This window comes from Rhynchophorus ferrugineus, unplaced genomic scaffold, assembly GCF_030347505.1.
Source record: "Rhynchophorus ferrugineus isolate W39M unplaced genomic scaffold, kcgeb_rfMv2 rfM1, whole genome shotgun sequence".
NCBI lineage: Eukaryota > Metazoa > Arthropoda > Insecta > Coleoptera > Curculionidae > Rhynchophorus > Rhynchophorus ferrugineus.
Window position 1 is genome coordinate 48318015 of NW_027472580.1, and position 19911 is coordinate 48337925.

The 19911-nt window shown below is 30.6% G+C and overlaps 1 protein-coding gene and 1 long non-coding RNA gene across 2 annotated transcripts; both read left to right on the plus strand.

Moving 5' to 3' along the window:
• The first annotated feature begins 2734 nt into the window (after positions 1-2734).
• On the plus strand, positions 2735-13403 carry LOC143193932 (mite allergen Der p 3). The gene is made up of 6 exons (XM_076400384.1): positions 2735-2864; positions 4603-4772; positions 9683-9837; positions 9904-9996; positions 10057-10190; positions 13101-13403. The coding sequence occupies exons 1-6, from the start codon at positions 2775-2777 to the stop codon at positions 13278-13280; spliced, it is 822 nt and encodes a 273-aa protein (XP_076256499.1). The 5' UTR covers positions 2735-2774; the 3' UTR covers positions 13281-13403.
• A 147-nt stretch (positions 13404-13550) lies between these two features.
• Positions 13551-14925, plus strand: LOC143193943 (uncharacterized). The gene is made up of 4 exons (XR_013005145.1): positions 13551-13801; positions 14020-14112; positions 14169-14700; positions 14760-14925. It is a non-coding gene; the product is annotated as an uncharacterized LOC143193943 (long non-coding RNA).
• Positions 14926-19911: the final 4986 nt, after the last annotated feature.

The following is a 19911-nucleotide window of genomic DNA, read 5'->3' on the forward strand; positions in this document are numbered from 1 at the left end:
TATATATCTAGATTTAAGTTATTGTAAAGACAAATTGTAGGTTCGTTGGCAACGACTAGTAACGATTTAATAAATACATTTAAAAAAAATACACCAGCAAATGACTGAAAATAAATTATGCCATAAAAGCAAATTGTTCAATACATAAAAATTCCAGTTATAGTTTAATAATCAAGTTATGAATTAAGTTATAAATAATTATGAAATGGCCAAATCAAAATTATTGTATAAAAATATAATATTGTTTCCATTAAATGTAATAAAATAACTTATTAAAGCAAAATTTAAAGTAAAAAACATCAAACGAACTCTATCATACTCCTACAATTAAGTTCGAACCGACATCAGGAAACTTTGCCTTCTAATTGAATAATTAAAAATTAACAGAAATCCCTTCTGTTATTGAAACAGTAAACATTTAAATTATAGAAGAGTGCGCAGGCTACACATGGCCAACAAACTTCGGTCAGAGCAAAAAAAGACCCCGAAATATTTTAATTTGGAAACTGGCGACTAATGAAAATAATCGACAAAACGTATGAATTCTTGATAACCCTGTTATTTCCGTTTTTTCTGTTATTAAGTGGATTTTAATTATTTCGACTTGATTATAAAAATAATGACACTGAATAATTTTACTCTAATGTTAAAGGTCAACTAATATTTTCTGGATACTAAATAACTACCGCAATTTCGGGTTCACCAAACGTCAAACTATATTACGTTCGTCTAGTACACGTACTGTAGTAGGCGACTTGTTTATATATATGTTAATTTTAATTTGCACAGGTTACTTCTTTCGTACCACGCTCCTTAATTCTATCTTAACCTAACTTCTTCGTATATACATGTCAAACTATACATCTAATTACATCAAGGGCATCAAAACTACTACAAGATTATGGAAGACAGAATTAGAAATATTGCCCATCGACATTTTAATTGCATCTTTATATCCAAAAAAAAGCAACAAATTGAGCTTACCATAAATTTACCATAGCACAAAGTCGTACAATAAATAATAACGTATAATTTTAATATAATTTTAAAATAATTTCACTAAATAAGATCACTAAATTTAGTGCATCATTAACATTCTTTTGTGAGAAAATTATTTTCATCAAAAGAAGTGGTAATAGCTACCGTAGAGAGACATTTCATAAATCTTCAGAGTAACCACATAACCACATTCATTGTTGTCATTCTTTTGTTGTTTTATTTGAAAGTATGTGCTGCCCCGAAGTCCATCAAATAATTTTTGAAAATTATGGTGATGCTGCTTCCTCATATCCCAATTGTCGGTTTTGATTTCAAAATGATGATTTTGTTGCCGGTGACAAGAAAATGTCTAGAAAACCAAACATGTTCGAAAATAGTTAATACAAGATTTATTGGATGAAAATCCCAGTGACGGCAGTTACCATATTTAGCAAGTGATGCATCATCTTTCTTTAGATATGATGGGAAGATGAGGGATAAGGATCACGAATTGGAAATGCTATTTCAAACATTTTCACAAATCGCGATTTATTAGTTTACCAGATAAAAAGAGAGATTTTTATGGCGTATTTTAACTGATAATAAAAAGTGGACCTACTACGATAATTCCAAACGCAAAAAGTCATGACTTTTGCAGGAGAGCCCTGCACATAAAAGTCTTTCCGCGTATATGACAAGCTGCCGAAACACAAAAATGCCTCCAATAGAAAATAAGAAACGCAAAGTCATCATCTTGTATGACGGTCTGTTGTTGTGAAAGACATACTGGTGCAACTTGAATGGGAAGTTTTATCGAACCCATTGTAATCATCAGATATAGCTTCCTAGTTAGCACTTGCCCAGATTAGTGCAGAATTACTTGGTTAGCACACCGTTTCGATATAATATAAATTGTGAAAACTAATCAATGATTAAATCAATGCCAAACTAACATGATTCTTCTAATACGAAAGATGAAAAGAGTTGCAGAAAATTATGGAGCATATTTTGATTAATATATATATAGAACCAATTAATGAAGGGAAAAATTATCAGAAGACATGCAAGCATGTATTTTACCAAGTAACACTGAAATATATATAATAATAATCTAAATATAATATTTTACTTCATTTCATAATTCAACTTCATTTTTTAAACAAATTCATATCCCAACTACTAATAAATTTTTTTTCAATTTCCAAAATATAACATAATATATAATTTAATCTAATAAAATTGTTTTTTAAACCTAATAAATCATTAAAATTAATTATTTTTAGCTTAGACTTACAATTGCACCGAACCACTGTCTCCTAGTTACAGTAAAACCCAATTATATTCTTAATAAGAAAGAAAATAATACTTAACACAAATATTAGTTTCGTTATAGAAGATGAGAATTATTGAAAAAGTTCGATATTTTTGCTGAAAATATTTTTTAAACCGCTTCGCTTTAAAAAGCACATACAGAAATATCAGAAAAAAACAATTGTATATCGATGCTACTGTCAATCACTCTCTCGGTGCCATTCGTACGATATCATCGAAAATAAAAATACGGACGGTATGAAATTATTGTCGCTATATGTAACCTTCGAATCCCATTGAGTCGTATTATCTGAAAAAATCGTAGTTTTCGCTGGAACATTTACCATGCTATTAAATAACCATCGACTTGAACGGTTTATTGTATATGTGATATGTGATATTGATGTGAAATTGCTAGCAACATATTATCCAACCGGTATTTGATCGCTCCCACTCATCATTTAACCATACAATGATATATTAAAATGTATATGTATCTGTTTGTAATAATAGTTATTGTTCTAGTACCCAACAAAGGCGAAAGTAAAATTTTTAAAGGCCGCTTTATCGTTAACGTAAGTTATAAATAATATAAATATATTATAAAATACCTGACCTAATATGCAGTTTTAAATCTTTAGATAATATACTAATTATTATATTTGTTAGAATAATTAAGAATTCATAATCTGTTTTTGCTAATCTGAAAAGTAAGGTATCGACACTTTAAGTACGGTTACATACATAAAAGCTATAGCCCGTTCAATAAAATAGTGAACTCGCGTCATCTAAATTTATGACATCAAAATATCGCAATATTGTAACATAAACTTCGAGTTTCAGTTAATTTTGAATTTCATTTCTAGGATCTAATGCATATATTATCGAAGAACTTAAACTACAGTTAATTATAAAGTCATAATAGTTTGTAGGTTAGTTTCATACCACCAATGAGGTAGAGTTCTAGCAGCTTTTTTTAAGATAATGTTATCCCCTAGAGGCCTAATCCACCTAATTAACCATTAGTATCCATTTAATGTATTTTACGTTTACTAGAGAGCATAATTACTTTTTACATTTAGTTTTTGTTTCCTTGGTTACCATGTTTCCTTATCAACTCATTTTGATATCAATGTATTTTTCTTTTAGTTACTATCTGTGTACATCTTTCTTGATGAGACTGGGTTTAAGCACTGCATTCTCCTAACACATTTAGGCAAAATATATTACTGAACTGAACAATTACATATCTCACGCATATCTATACACACAGTTGTTATAGAGTTATTCTATATTAATTATATAGTTCCTTTTGTAGTTGTTTCCACTCCCATCAACCTATCTTGGTATTTATCAGTATTACATCAAAATTTCACATTCGTAAAATTTAATTAACGCGCCACTGTCTAGTCGCTATTCAAATCAATTATTATTATTATTACTTATTCGGGGATTATCTTTACACCATTTAAATCCTTTGTTTCCCACCAGTATATGAAGGGATGCTTTACAGGCTAACAGTTTTTGTCCTTCGTATCCCAATTATCGATTTTTATTTCAATAATTTAAATGTGGTGATTTTAACCTTAATGATATAAAGCGGCTTGTAAGAGTTATGAGACTAAAACACTGCCTCAATCAATTGTTTTCAGACGTTTGCATGCAATGCGTTGGGAAGTTTCAAAAGAACGGAATATAACTACCACGTGAATAGACTGAAAATGTCATCTCAAGCAGTTTCAATGTTATGGATTAGTTGCTTTTAAGTTAAAAATTGAATTTTCCGTGGCGTATTGTGACCAAGGATAAAAGGTGGATATACTATGACAATCCCAGATACAAATTTTCGTACGTTGGGTCAGAAAGTCATCCGCATCGACACCGAAATGGAATATTCATAGCCATAATGACTTGTGTCATATAATGGGGTCAGCAAGGTGTAGTATATAACACCTATCAAAGCCGAATGAAACTATTACTGCAGTATTTACTAGACGTCTAACGACGTATTTTAGAAAAGGAACAAATTTAGAAATTTTAATTCCACCAATTGTATCAATTTTTCTGAATAAATGCTTTTTTACATGAGTATCATCAATTTGTGAAAAGCTCTTTTCATTCGCATATTGCCACAAAATAACAAATAAAGAATGCATTATAAAATACAGACAAAATATAAACAAAGCCATTAATTTTTAAAATATCAAAAGTAATTCGAATATTGACCAAGTTAATTTAATCGAAAACCGATTTATCTGTAGCATATTGTATAAAAAGACGTCAGCTTAACTAACATGAGTATTATCCGTGCAGGGATACGGCCGGATCGTTGAAGCAAAACAAGGCGAATTTCCATACCACGCTGCTCTATTCACACCCATAAACACATCGAATGTAATATTCTGCGGGGGCAGTCTAATACAACCCAGATGGATCTTAACAGCGGCACATTGTCTCGAACAAGACGGTAAACGACTTTCCGCGTAAGTTCTTAATCCCTTTAATTAACCTCATTATAGATTTACACAACTTTGCTCAAGTTGTATCGCATAAAGTTAAACGATTCCTCTAGTTACACCTTAACCAATCTAGTTCTATTAATGTATAGATAATTTTATGCAACATTTTCCGAATACATGAATAATTTATATTCCTTTTGCTTTTGGTTAGTTTAAAACTGTTAACTTATTCAATTAATTAATATACTTCAGAAAGTAGTATACTGATCGTTGTTTTATAACGTGGAATATTTTTACATATATATTTTTACACAATAATTTTACAATATTAACATAAGTATAATCTATCTAAAGAAGTTGTGACATACGTCATCTCAATTTATGACGTCAAAACATGACAATGTTGTCGCATCAACTCTAAGTTTTAGTTTATTTTGTCTTTGACGTATAATAAAATTCTAGTCTAAATAATGAAACAAAAATGTTATAAAAAATAATTTATTTTAACACTATACTACATCTAAATACATACAATATATGTATTTATTATCGAATAGTTTAATCTACAATTAATTATACAGCCACAATAGTTAATAGGTTAGAGTGGTTTTATTATATTTACATTGAGCTCTTTTTCTCACCACCCATGAGGTAGCATTCTAGCGTGTTTTTTTATGTAGCGGTATCCTTTGGAGCCTAACAAGCAAAGCGCCAAAAAAACGTTTGCCGTTCGAACGTATCAGACAACATTGTTTCTCTTTTTAAATGGAATAAAATGACAAGGAAAATATTGTCCCATTCTAAAACGAATTTATAAACTGCCGCAGGCAACATATACATCTTGATGACGTATGTTCACAACTTCTTTAGATATACTAGATATAATGTTTTTCAGTATAACTTCCGAACTTAAATAAATTAATTCCAACGATTCTACAATCCTTTCACTGTATCAGTGTACTGATGGTTTTCTCGGATGCTTACAAATTTCGCACAGGTCCAACCATTGGGTCATAGTCTTTCAAAAAGCGTTTAATTGTATTAACAAATACAATTTTTGTAGAGTTGTAAGAAATGATAGTTTTACACAAATAAAATTTTTGTAGAGTTGTAAGAAATGCTAGAGTTTTTCACAAATACAATTTTAGTAGAGTTGTAAGAAATGCTAGAATTTTTCACAAATACAATTTTAGTAGAGTTAGCGAATGTAGTAGTCGCGAATGTACACTGCTCTTAAGACCTTGTTTTAACTAACAAACATGATAATTGATGCAATTTACACGTTGTGACAAAATGATGCATAAAACATTTTAATGTGTTTTAAACCCGTACTCAAATTTCTTTTTGTTTCGTTGTGTGCAACAGCTTGACATAACTTGAAAATTTTCGAATTAAACGGTTTGGAATACTTAGTTCTACTGTTGAATAAAAACCTCTTGAAGTAAATAGTCTTGAATCTAGCAGAATCTATCTAAAAAGCATACTTATCAATTTGTCTCTCAGGCTCGTCAAAAATATTACATGGAAAGTTTTACAACATTAATTTACCATTAATCCATGTTTTTTTCAATCCAGTTATTAATTATCATTGCCTTCATCTATGCTAAGAACCAACATTTAATATTAAATTCAATTATCTTATGTTAATGTAAAACATTATTAATAAAACTTATGGCAAAAAGGAGAATAAAAGATATTTCTTTCTAGATATTATAATAAATAAAATTTGTTGACGGAAAAAGTTTTTTAGGTTTTTCATACACAGGTTTTTGTACATACCCCTAGTAATATTTATATAAAAGTAAAATATTAATCTAAAAGTTTTGTTTAATTTTTTTACTTTTAGAAAAGAGAAAATGTCATTCTAGTGATGAGTTATTAAGCGAAAGCCAATATTAAACTTGGTTTGCTCATTTCCATTTCTGGAACTTCGATGCAATAGCACACACCTCTTCCCGACCGAGTACAATATTCCATCCTTACAAAACTCTCTTAATGGTGTAAAGCGTAAAATATGAAAAGAATCGAAATTACTTTTCCCCAACCGGCTATATCACATAGAATATTAACTTTAAGATATTTCTATTATAGTCTATTCGAAAGTTATTTTGTACATACATCATCTAAATTTGTGGCCTCAAAACTGTATCAACTCTGAGTTTTAGTTCAGTTTGGCTTTGACATACAACAAAATTCTAATGTAAATAAAATAATTGAACAAAAATGTGATGAAATATAATTTATTTTAACATTATAGACTTATATCTAAAAACTACAGTTAATTAAATAGCCAAATAATTTATAGGTTAGAGTTGTAATTTCTTGTCACTATAGCTTTCAAGAATTTTGCATATGTCTGACAACCGGATGACTTTGACAGGCTCATTCGTTTGCGTGTTCGAAATAATCAAACAGCATTTAGTCTCTTTTTAACTAGAGTAAAATGAAAAGGAAAATATGGCCTGATTCTAACACGAATTTACAAATTGTGGCAGGCAATACATTAAATCTACATACATTGAATCTTGATGACGTATGTACAAAAAACTTTGAATAGACTATGTATTATACTAGCGGACCCGACAGATTTTGTACTGCCTGAACGATAAATAAAAGACCTAATAATCCGTAATTAATAAAAAAATGCTGGGTTTGAATAAATTTTTATTATTATTTTCGATTAATTACACATGATATTTCATACTTAAAAATACGTTTTGAGTTTTTCTGAAATACTGGCTATTCATAAGGTTTCATTAGATATTTACAGACACACACAGTTATGATACAGTTTGTTAATCAATTTAAAACTTTCTGATAAACTATATTTTTTGTTTTATTTTATGGTGCGTAAATAAACGTAGATGACGGTTTTTGCAACGCGCGAACACGCGACCAATAATTGTCCATGCGAGAAACAGGGAAACTCCAAGTTGATTCCGCAAACTTCCAACGACTGGCCTTGAGATTTATTTATAGTCATCAGAAAGGCCAGACGTACTGGAAATTGTGAAATTGTTTAAAGTCGAATGGTAAATCAGTTGAAATCATCGGTATACGCGGGATCAAGACATCATCCACTCCTTTGTATATTTCATTCCTTTATGATTGTTGCCTCAATTACGTTATTCTTCAAAGTTTTCACAGACAGTCTTGTTCTATAGCATAGTCGAAGTTGATTAATGTTACGCAGCATGATGACAACTGATCCTGAGGTGGTAATCCAGGCAATTCCAGTGAATTTAAAAACTCCGTGGGATAGTTGACCACGTCATCCTGATTCATAACGGTATCGACTGATTTAAAGGAAACCCTCTGTCCCGGAACAAAATTGTGAATGGTCGCATTGAGATCCTCGACAATCTCGAATCCTCGACTTTTTTCCTCCTGACCATTTCCTAAATGGATTGCCAAATGAACTACTGTAGGGTGTCTTTCATGGATCGCAAATGAAAATATACGCCAAATTGTTTCTACTTACATCGCGACCCATCTGGTACTGTGTTATTTTGTCATTTGCATTGGTTACAGCGAAAACAGCCATATCGCTACCTTTGTTAACATATTTACATATGTACTTTATCGACTTCACAGAGTTACAATATTCCACATTGATGTGAGTCTCAAAAGCTTTGGATAATATTGGCGAGTATGGCACAATCCAACGATCGTCTACATCAACATTTTATCCTCTTACTTTCACAACTACCTATCGCCCATGGTCCGCTACTGATCGATGACGATACAATGGGTATCCAGCATTTTTCGTTATGGTTTCAACAATCAGGTTTTTTGGGTATCGTTTGGAACACTTGCCGTCAACCATACAAGGTGAATTGTAGTTGAAAATTCCGCAAGGCCTATGTATCATGTGTTTGGTAACTACTACATGGAATTTGGGTCAACTGTGGGAAAGTGGGCATGAAATTGTCCAGTATAATATGTGTAGCGCCAAATTATGTCATTTGGAAATAGCTGTTATATTTCTGAATGTTGGCCAAGAAGTGCTTAGAATCATTTCCAATTCCAGAAACTAAAGAGCGCTAAGGATCTGGTGGTGGGACCAATAGTGGCAATTTTACTTTGCCTCAAGGACAACATAATTCAGTACATTTACCACCGTATTTTAATGCCTTCCAATATTTACAAATTATTGTCATTTCCCGAATTGTTACCGATTTGTCGGCACAATAAGCTATTGCCGCATCATAGTGGAATGCAGCTCGTTCCAGGTTCACATTAGCACTATGTCTGCGGAATCGCTCAATTTCATTATGTCGTGCTCGCTGTTGTTGTGTTTGATGTGCACGAACTCGTTGCATTCTAAGCCTATCTACTTCATTGTCACTCTCTAAAGAATGCAATTCTGATATAGCAATACGACTATTTTCTTGATCTGTCTCTCTCTGGTCATCAGTGAGGTTAGCACGCGAAGTAGCTCTTCGCACATTTAATTGACTGCAACGACCTAAGGCAGGTCGTCTTCTCCTCGGCATCGTAAATTGTAATTAATCAAAGTGAAAAAATTTCTCGCGCACGTATATTGTCGGATTTCATCGTCAACATCAAAGAAAAAACAAAATTGTTGTTTTTATTTCATTTCGAGAATTTTCATATTTATTCACCTTTTAAACCTTCCCTGGACTCCCACAAATAATTCAAAACCAGAAAAAATCTAATCGGTCCAGCCGTTCTCGAGTTTTAGCGAGGCTAACGAACAACTATTCATATATATATATATATATATATATATATATATATATATATATATATATATATATATATATATATATATATATATATATATATATATATATATATTTTATGAAATAATTTTCTAAGGTTGAAAATCTAAGCTAATTTCACATTAAACTAATTTTGAAAAAAATGCATTTGTATTAAAATATGTCTATCAGGTTAATATTATCTTTTAGGAATAAAATAAAGGTAGCTTTGGGTTCAATTTACTACAATCTAGGAGGAGCTAGAAAATATCTTATCGAGAAACTAGTCATTCATCCGGCCTACTTCAAATCTGATGGCGATCCTGATATAGGTTTAATCAAACTTAAGAAAAATGTTAGTTTTGGTAAGTCACCTATTTTGGCAGCGGACAATTATCTTTATAATTATTTATTTTTATAATATTCAATAGATTCCAATATAAAACCAATACTCTTACACGATGATGATAATGAGATTCTTGTGGGGAAAGAAGTATATCTTAGTGGTTTTGGTATTGTAAATGGTAATGTTAATAGTTTTTAAACTAATAACTAATAATGATTAATATGTAATCTTTAAACAGATTTCTATAAGAATCCTACTAAACTTAGAGTAGCTTTATTGCATATTAATAGTCCAGAAAAATGTTTGTTAAAACAATCCGATGGAAGTTCTTTATGTTGTACATCAACTATTGCTGAGGGAAAAGCTTGTAAGGTAAGGATAATTTTAACTAATAATAATTTGTTTGTTTGTCTTAAAACCTGTTTTCCAAATTGGCTCATAAAAGAATCGCGTCTTCCAACTTTATACGAACAGAAGAGAACTTTGGTCTGGATTCCTATCATATAAGTATTGTGTTATGTCATTATTTTAGCTTTATATGAATATATAAAAAAATAGCAGTTAGAGACACTAATCATACTAAAGATTATACTGTTAAACAAAACTACTGATTGGATAAGCCTTCCTCCAGTCCAACATAATCTCCAATCGCAAAACGACAGAGTTACACAATAAATTAGCTAGAAGAAGAGAGGGAGTTGAATGATACACAAAACAGTTGAATTGCCTACCAGTTAAATAGCTAAACGAACATAACTAAAAGTGTGAATTATGCATAAAATATACCAGAACGAGTCAAAGAAGAAATTAGGATTCCTATAGGCAAAGCCGCATTTAACAATAAAATTTAAAAGCAGAAAGAAAAATCAATAGCTACAAGTAATCTCCACATAAATGGTCCGATACTCACTCTTGATGATAACTAAGAGAATCGAGAGGCCTGTGACATCTATCCATCCTATAATAAGCAATGGTGAAGCCTATTACTACAAAAAACAATAAACAAAGCCCTTTGTAAATATTATAGCTAAAAAAGTGATAAATAATCATACTAACTTAACATTTGAAATTATTACACTACTTAACCAAAAGACTGACCACTAAGCACTTAGATAATTTGATCTGATTAGCAGAGAAATTCTAAAACAATTTCATAAAAAAGCAATAATACAGCTTAAAAATAGATTGAAAGTTGCTTTTAGACTGAAATATGTGGGAAAGGCTCTATACTGGAAAATGAAGGAAGCTTTTGATGAAATATTACTCAAATCGAATAAAGCTAAGAATTTCATTGTATAATATCAATTTATATTCAGAGGAAAGCACTTGACAATCGACCAGGTCCATAAGGTAACAGACGCCATTAAAACTTCTTTAGAAGAAAAACAATTATATTCTAGTTTTGCTTGATCTACAACTGCGCTACGCAAGCCTTCAATAGTGTTTGTTACGATACATAAACAAAAATATGTATATTCTATAATAAATAAAATATAAGGGAAATCTAAAGAGGATTACTATCCTACATTGTTTTATGATACGACACATTAAGCAGTGGGCACGAACCAAGAAGCATCTCTAAAGAAAATTCATGTAGGTAACGATAAAACAAAATACTGGACCAAGTAATGGTAAATAAAACCAAATAAACTCAAATGTTCTTATTAACTTTATCAGCAATAGACCAAGCGACCCACTGGCTAAACAAGTTAAACGGCATTTTTATATGAAAACAATACCAAGAAGTAGATATGACATTAAAAAGAAATTAAGTGGCCTGAAAATAGAATATAGACATATTGCGTTTGCTTCTTGGAAGAAAACTCAAAATTCTAATATACAATAAGTTGTTAATTTGCAGTGTTCAAATATGTTCAAATCAGTTCAAGGCATTGGGTAACGTAGAGAAGGCACATTGGAATGTACACTATGAAGACTTATATATGTTAGAGATCATAAAGAAACACAGCCAAGCATACATAGCAGATACAAACTAATTTATAAATTGTTAGATATAAATTAATCAGGGATCCACAATTAAACATATATTTTAATATTTCCCAATATATGATACAAAACTGTATATATATATTACGTATTTGCTCTACATTTACAGTAAATCTTTCGTATCACCCCGATTACTGCCCATCCAGAAGAAAGAACATTACTACCAAACATAAAAACCACCAAGATAACTCATCATTCCGACCGATAAACCCATTCCCGAGCAGCGAACCGAAGCGACCCAATCGTAAACTGGAGGATTACGTCGAACGATCGTCCTGTATAAAACAATCAACGATCTTCGTTGCGTAAAACGAGCCATAACTTAATTAAAACGCGAAAAAAGAACGAGCGGCGCCCTAATCGTTTAGAAATTTAAGGACGCGCGATGCCGACGACGATGCGAGGGGGTAAAATCACGCGAGGGGACGTTCACGTTGCCTTATTTTCGCAATAAAAACCAATATAACGCGTTCCCGTAGTGATATTTTATTAAAGGGCGCCGTTTTGTTTATTCATAAGCGAAGACGTTAAATAAAGCAAAAAGATTGCGGCTTTTCTTTTTCGTCAGGCCGGTTGAGTCGTGGCGGGGAAAGCCGGGGGGAGAGGAGAGGAGGCTCGGTTTATTTCGACGATGCATTATTCATCGCTTGATTAAATTGGACAGCGAAATGTTTTGTTTTACGACGCGATTGTCATTGTTTCGCATTTTGTAACACCCCTTGTTCCATAAGCGTTCTTTTATTGCGTTTTTATTACACCTACTTAAGGGTTATAGAAGGTTTGATCCTACCCCCGTTGCGAGACTACTTGGTGGAATATTTTACTATGGCCGTTAAGAGTTAATCAATTGTAGAGGCTTCATATAAATTTTATATGTTCATTAAAAGTATTTCAGTTAAACATTCATAATAAAGCTCTACATATTTGACTAATATATTATATTAGGAAGGTTTAATTTCTTCACAGTGAAATTGCCTACATTCTAAGTAATTCATTAAATTATTAGGCAATTAGCAACTAGTTGGTTTGAGCCGTTTACAATATTATTTTAACTACTACCAACTGATCACTTTGAAGTCTATACGAGCAACAAATTAGATTTGTTTTGTTCGTAATTTAATTTTATGTATATATCACAAAATTATATTATTATTATTGTATTGTTTAGGCTCGGCACCGCTATATTAATTATTATAAGTTAACTTATAAATCTGATATCTGTTACCTATAGAACATCAAATGTAATTCTAAAAACCTCTTTTAATTTAATTGCAGGGAGATAGCGGTGGACCACTAATTATTATAAGGAACGGGCATATTTATCAAGTTGGGATAACAAGTCACCTAGCAATATTACCTTTCTGCAAGATCAGTTTCAACCATTCGGTATATACTAAAGTGTCCGCCTATATAAAGTGGATCAGAAATGAAACTAAACATAATGCCAACAGTTAAAGGATGATACCCAATGAATCATAATTTTGAATTATAAATATGACATTGTAGTTACATGAAGTTGTAATAGTGTAAAAATTAAAAAATTCAAAATATTTTTAAAAAATTTTATGGAAATAGATTTTTATATAATTTGTGTACATGCAACAATCTACTAAATATTTATTTAGTCACCCAATATTAAGATTATATAATTTTGTGTAAAGATCAGTAGCGACGTTTATTAAAAAACTCGCTTGTTAATAATCATACCTTATATGTACACCTAAGTCTATCCAAAGTTGGTGTGAACATAAGTCATCAATATCTTTACTGTATAACCTGCCGCAATTTATGAACTTTAACTTCCTTTTCGAATCAGACAATATTTTCCTTCTCATTTTATTCTAGTTAAAAAGAGATACAATGCTGTCTGATAAATTCGAACGTGTGACCGTACTAGCCTGGGAAAGTCGTCCGGCTGGTCCCCTCTCATCCCCTCTAATGGAGGCCACCTCTTGCCAGTTAAATTCATTAGAGAGGTAAGAATTTTTACTGTTAAATATTAATTTGCTGCGATTTTTATTGAACATTTTTTTAACGTGTTGCAGCTGCACTGAATATTAGCATATACACGGTCACTGAACACATTAACACTGAGATTGCATTTAAAAGAATACAATTTTTAAAAGCATATAATAAAATCAAGAAAGATTTATTATTTCTATTTGTGTTCTTATATGAGACTTGGATATTTCAGAATGGGAAAAATATACCAAATGGTCACTCATGGCAAGATGATAACATAAAGTAGTGTTATGACAGCAAAAGTTGATGGAAACGGTAAACCTTGGTAAAATAATTGATTAGATTTTATTAGTCATAACATTTATTAACAATTCATTGCAGATATATTGTAATTCATGCTAGAAACAGGAGTGGTTAATACAACCTTCGGTTTGGATGGACTCGATTAGACACATTGAAGAAGAAATTGACAAATGATGGAATTGTGAACAAATGTTAGATAGATTGCAAATGAACAAATTGAATAAAACTTTCTAAATATGATATGATTCAATGCTGCCAATTTCTAAGGCAAGGTGATGAGAGTAAAAACAACTAAAAGTAAATATATATTTAATATACGATATCTGCCGGAAAAGTTATTGAAGAGTGTAAAAGATTTAAACATAGATATGTGTGATTGTTCAGAATATACACGAGCATTTGGTTAAAATGTATCAACAGAGAAAGAATAGTAACCAGTCTCTTGTATATATGGCAAATACATTAAAAAGAATGCAGTGATTTAATCCAATTTTATCAAAATAGGTATATACAGGTATTAACACAACTAAGGAGAAATACAGTGATATCAAAATGACTTTACAAGCAAACACTGCACCGAAGGAAACAAGAACAAAGCGTATGTTAAAAGGTAAATATGCTCTTTAATAAAAGTAAAATATATTACTTGGATATACAATTCTTACTTAGGTGGATTAGGCCTCCAAGGGATACAACTACATAAGAAACGCGACTAGAACTCTTAACTTATAGGTGGTATCAAAATGATTTTAATGTAAATATAATCAAACATAGCCCTAAACTACAAACTATTATAACTGTGTACTTAATTGTAATTTTAAGTCTTTCATTAATATATGCGTTATATTTACCTTATATTTACTATAGTGTTAAAATAAATTATATTTGATAGCAGTATTTTTGTTTAATTAATTTATGTATATTAGAATTATGTAGTATGCCAAAGCCAAACTCTACTAAAACTCAGAGTTGATACGGCAACATTGCGACGTTTTGACGATGACGAATGTTCACAGCAACTTTGGATAGACTATAAATATATCGCATACTTTAACACGCATTAATAAATTTTATAATACAAAAAAGGATACCATATGATATACATTTTAAGTTATTAATAAACTTTTAATTAGCAATATTTCAGTTAATTGCAAAATTGCGCGGTTGTTTTTGCCCGAGGATGATTCAAACTTTCAAGTTTCGTAATTAAATTAATGATAGTCTGATATCTTGCGCCGCGAAATCTTTAATAAAGTTATCTAACGTGGAACCTCTTGAGCAAACTGCACAGCTTACCGCGTAAAACAGATATCCGTCAACCATTTTCAGGCTACAGCTTATTAAAAAGTTTCGAATGGGGCGTCTTACGGTTTAGGTTTCGATTTGTCAGCTACGACCTTCCACAAGCTGAAAATTAATTAAAATTGTAGAAGACCAGTGGCATCAAACGAAACTATCTAAAATTAAATAATATACTAGTTTGTCCAATACATATAAGAGTTATGTTTTATTACTCAATAAAATATCTGTAAACATCAATGAATAGTTATTAAAATAATCTTCTAAATTGTGAATTCCATACCTACATTAAAGTCCGAAATCTGGACAATAATTGTTCATATTCGAACAATTCGCAATACTTCATATATTTTATTACGACAAGATTTTGTAAGCTGTTCGAAGGGATATCTATCTAGTTTTTTCTAATTAGCTTCTTCTACACTAACTAGCATTTTTGTCATAAATCTTTATACCATTCATTCATGATTATTCATGTAAAAGATACAGTAATAATAGGTGCTTGCATGCAGTCTAATCAATTTTTCATTAAAAACAAACATGTATTGAAAAACTTAAATACAACAAATATTGTTAAAAATGTTTTCGAACTGCAATAGTTTACACTTTCCCAACTATTACAACGTGTGATCATCGTTGTCATGCAAGAGGATGATTGTGTGTATATTACTCGCTAATGCCCGCATTTTGCAACAATATATATATAACAAATACAATGTGTGTGTGACCAAATAACATCTGCAGGAAGAGTTTCATATGGTTTTACCCTGCTCGTAATTCACTACACTTTTCTGATCTCACAATATGCACAGCAATACTTTATAACTATATTCTGCTTCTGTGTTAATGTGAACTGAAAATTTGAACTTAATGTTTCCTGAACTAACCTATAAACCACCACATACACCTTTTTTGTCAGACAAGCAATTAAACCGCTCTAAGCAGGTCGAAATTGCATTTTCAGTTAAATCACGGTATCAACTATAACAAACACACGCCTTTGAAAATTTCAGTTGAGCTTTCGTTCAATAAGACAATTCTTCGTGTTTAAACTTTTTTAGTCCTCTTGGTCTTTGATAATGGTATCAAAATTACTACTTTTAAAATCTTAAATACAAAAGGACAATTGTTATAGGCTTCGGAAGCATTTATTCAAATAAAACAGTAAAAACAATGCATTTTTATGCCACATTCTAGACTCAACTCGCTTTGCAACCAAACTAGCAGATTGACACCCGTTCTTAGATAATTGTTTTGGTTTAGGAATCATGGTTTGAGAATCATGGTAATTTTTTAAACTTTCTTACATTATTTCTTACTTAGTCCCATTCTTATATGTTTTGCTTCAGTTTCAGCTAACAAAGCGCTCTGAAACTACCTATATTCATTCATTCCTTTTAATTAAACTAGAATGAAACTTTTAGTGGCACCAAAGAAAACTATAATATTAACTGGCCATACACCTTAGCTTGAAATTCATAACAAACACCATTGCAAAAAAAACCTCATCAGCTAAAAAATAATGTATTCAAGGAATGCGCATTGATTTACTCATTCATGTTGATGAACTTTATATAATACAGTCCATATGCTGACTTAAATAGAAGAGTTGTAAGCAATAGTGCAGAAATAGGAAAATAAGTAAGTACAAATATTAAATTTGCTTATAAAAAGACGAAAAGACTATCTCTCTTATGTCATTAAATTAAAAAATACTTTTCATAATTTAATTTTGTACTCCTCTCTTGCTTCTTTTCCGTTCTTTAATTATAAAATATTATAATAATAAGCTATTTTTCCCCCTATAACTATTTTTTCGGTACTCAATGATTTTAAATTATTTGGCCAAGCAAAATAATATAAATTTTGATATTTAATATATATATATATATATATATATATATATATATATATATATATATATATATATATATATATATTGTATCAAATTACCGAAATAAATTAATACAATTAAAATAAGAAATAGATTTATAATATTTTATAGCTATAAATTAATTACGATATTTATTATATGCTCACTACGTGTAACTGTTATATGTTAAATTTTAAATATATATTTGATATTATAGAATATTTCAATAATCAATGTCCATATAAATCAACATATTTAATTTGATACCACAGAGAATCAAAACTAGATTACTAGATATTAAGTTGCTTGCTAATGCCACAAATTATTTTTTTATATAATTAACAATTGTATTTTCATCCCTATATACCACAAAGTAGTTCTTATTACAAGTTAATTTCAGTGCATTTTGTTTGGTTAAACAATCATCAATAATTTATATATTATCAAATATGTCGGATTTTGTACTGAATAAAGTGTTTTGCGTTTTACTTCAGTGTTTTAATAATGGAAGAGTTCGAAAGAGATTGAAAGCCGTTATAAAACTGTCGATTTTGATTTTCGAGACAAGAAGCAACACAATGTCCTCTAATAAAAACTTGACAGAAATAAAATTGACACTGGTATAAATTAATGTTCAGAAATATTAGGAAGTGCAATATCATTACTCCAGAAGGACAATGTTTCTCTACACTGGTCAGTTTTTTTAGACTACTTGTTCATGTCTACTTTTTCTATAATACTTGGCCTGGTTATAAGTTCACTACTTGTGAAGATTGCAAAATTAAATTCCTTGCATTTCACACAGCTAATGGAACCATCGTATGATGCCTAGAAAAGTTTGATGATTTTTATGAGCACATGCGGTCAAAAGCCGACATAAAATCAATAAAAGTGACAATCATACGCCTTCATCTAACAATTTACCTACATAACCTCGATTGGGTTTAAATACCGCCCGCTCTTCACAGCTTGTACCTTCACCAACTCTTTAAAGTCTGACTTGTAATAATTTTATAAATAACTATCCAAAAAATAATAGGAGACTTATACGTCGATAATGTTTACGAAATTTACTACCTTATTTTTCTCTATAGGAATTTGGGTGAGCAGCATTTGAAACTGTTAAAACAATGTGGCCCCCTGGCCTTCCAATTCCAAAATAACTAAACCGATATATACTCTACCTAAAATACCAGTACCCATCCAGATGTATAACTAATTAATTATTAAGCCTATTGCAGTTTGTAAATTCGTTTTAATATCAGACAATATTTTCCTTCTCATTTTAATGAGTCAAGACATTAGCAATAATAATTAGAGATTATAATTCGCTTGTAATTAAATAAATCCACTGTTTTGGCGATTTGCTTATTTTAATAAATTTCAAATCTCTGCTTAATATTTTTGATTACCCTGAGTGTAAATGCTGATGCCAAATAAATGTTCAGTCCGAAAGTGATGACGTATTTAATCAATAACTTTGACCAGCAATGATGTAATGTAGTTCGTTCTTACTCTATTATAATTATTTTATTGCACTGAATATTAGCGTAGGCGCTATAACTAAAATCTCTCAAATTAAAAAAAAAACATATAATTTTGGATTCACCGAAAAGACAGTATCCACATACCTTGATGTTAGCTCTATTCAAGATTCAGTTTATGAAATGTATAAAAACGGTGAGTAGGTTATATAAACATAATTTAATTATTTCAGAGGAAACAGTTAGTTTGGAAGACATCCATAGACAACTTAGGGATATGCAGCTCTTTAAGAGATATAACACATCACTTCGAACACTGTCAAGAAGCATAAGATGTATAAATAATATAAAAATAAATCACGAAGAGGTCCAGTATATGTTCTAGATCTTGATCCCACTGAGTAGTAGGCAAAGGGTGTAATTAAAGATTGGCTTGCAAATATAAATTACGTTTCGAAATACCATGTTAAAGAATGAACTATTTCAAATTGTCACTTGGTAAATATAAATGAAATATTTAGTTATGTTTTATTTAATCTACTTTTTTAGAAATAGGCCTGAATAAAGATGCACAGTAAATTTCCTCTCACTGCATATTCTATCAATCGAATTGTGTGTGGCAAACAATTATTACAGTAGATATGCAGGTCGAGAAAGATATACAGGCAAGAACTGTTCGATATGTGGAAAGGATTGTCTACAATAGCACTCTTCGGTTTGGATGAACTCCCTCAGATACACAAAAGAATAAATTAACAAATAGTGAAATTGTGAACTAGTGTTAGATTGGAAATTGATTTGTTCAAAATATATATGAGCATTTGGTTAAAATGTAGAAGGAGACAATGAATACTAACTGTTTTGTAGATAGCAAAAGCATTAGGAAGAATACAGTGATTAAATATAATTTTATTCAGAAAAATTACACATGTAGTAACTAAGGAGAAATATAATGATATCAGGATGATTTAACAAGAAAGCACAGCAACGTAGGAAACAGGTAGTAAACATAAAAAGGTAAATATGTTTTGTAATGCAAACAAAATACATTACTAGGATGTACAATTATTAATTAGGTGGATTAACCCCCCCCCCCCCCGGGGTTACCCAAAGTGATTTAAAAAAGGGTTAAATGTCAATATAATAAAAATAATTCTAACCTAAA

Excerpts from the sequence above, each read along its gene's own strand:
- LOC143193932 (XM_076400384.1), top strand. The coding sequence starts at position 2,775 with ATGTATATGTATCTGTTTGTAATAATAGTTATTGTTCTAGTACCCAAC. Across the intron at positions 2,865-4,602 it reads AAGGCCGCTTTATCGTTAAC|GGATACGGCCGGATCGTTGA; the intron begins GTAAGTTATAAA and ends TTATCCGTGCAG. Across the intron at positions 4,773-9,682 it reads GACGGTAAACGACTTTCCGC|GAATAAAATAAAGGTAGCTT; the intron begins GTAAGTTCTTAA and ends ATTATCTTTTAG.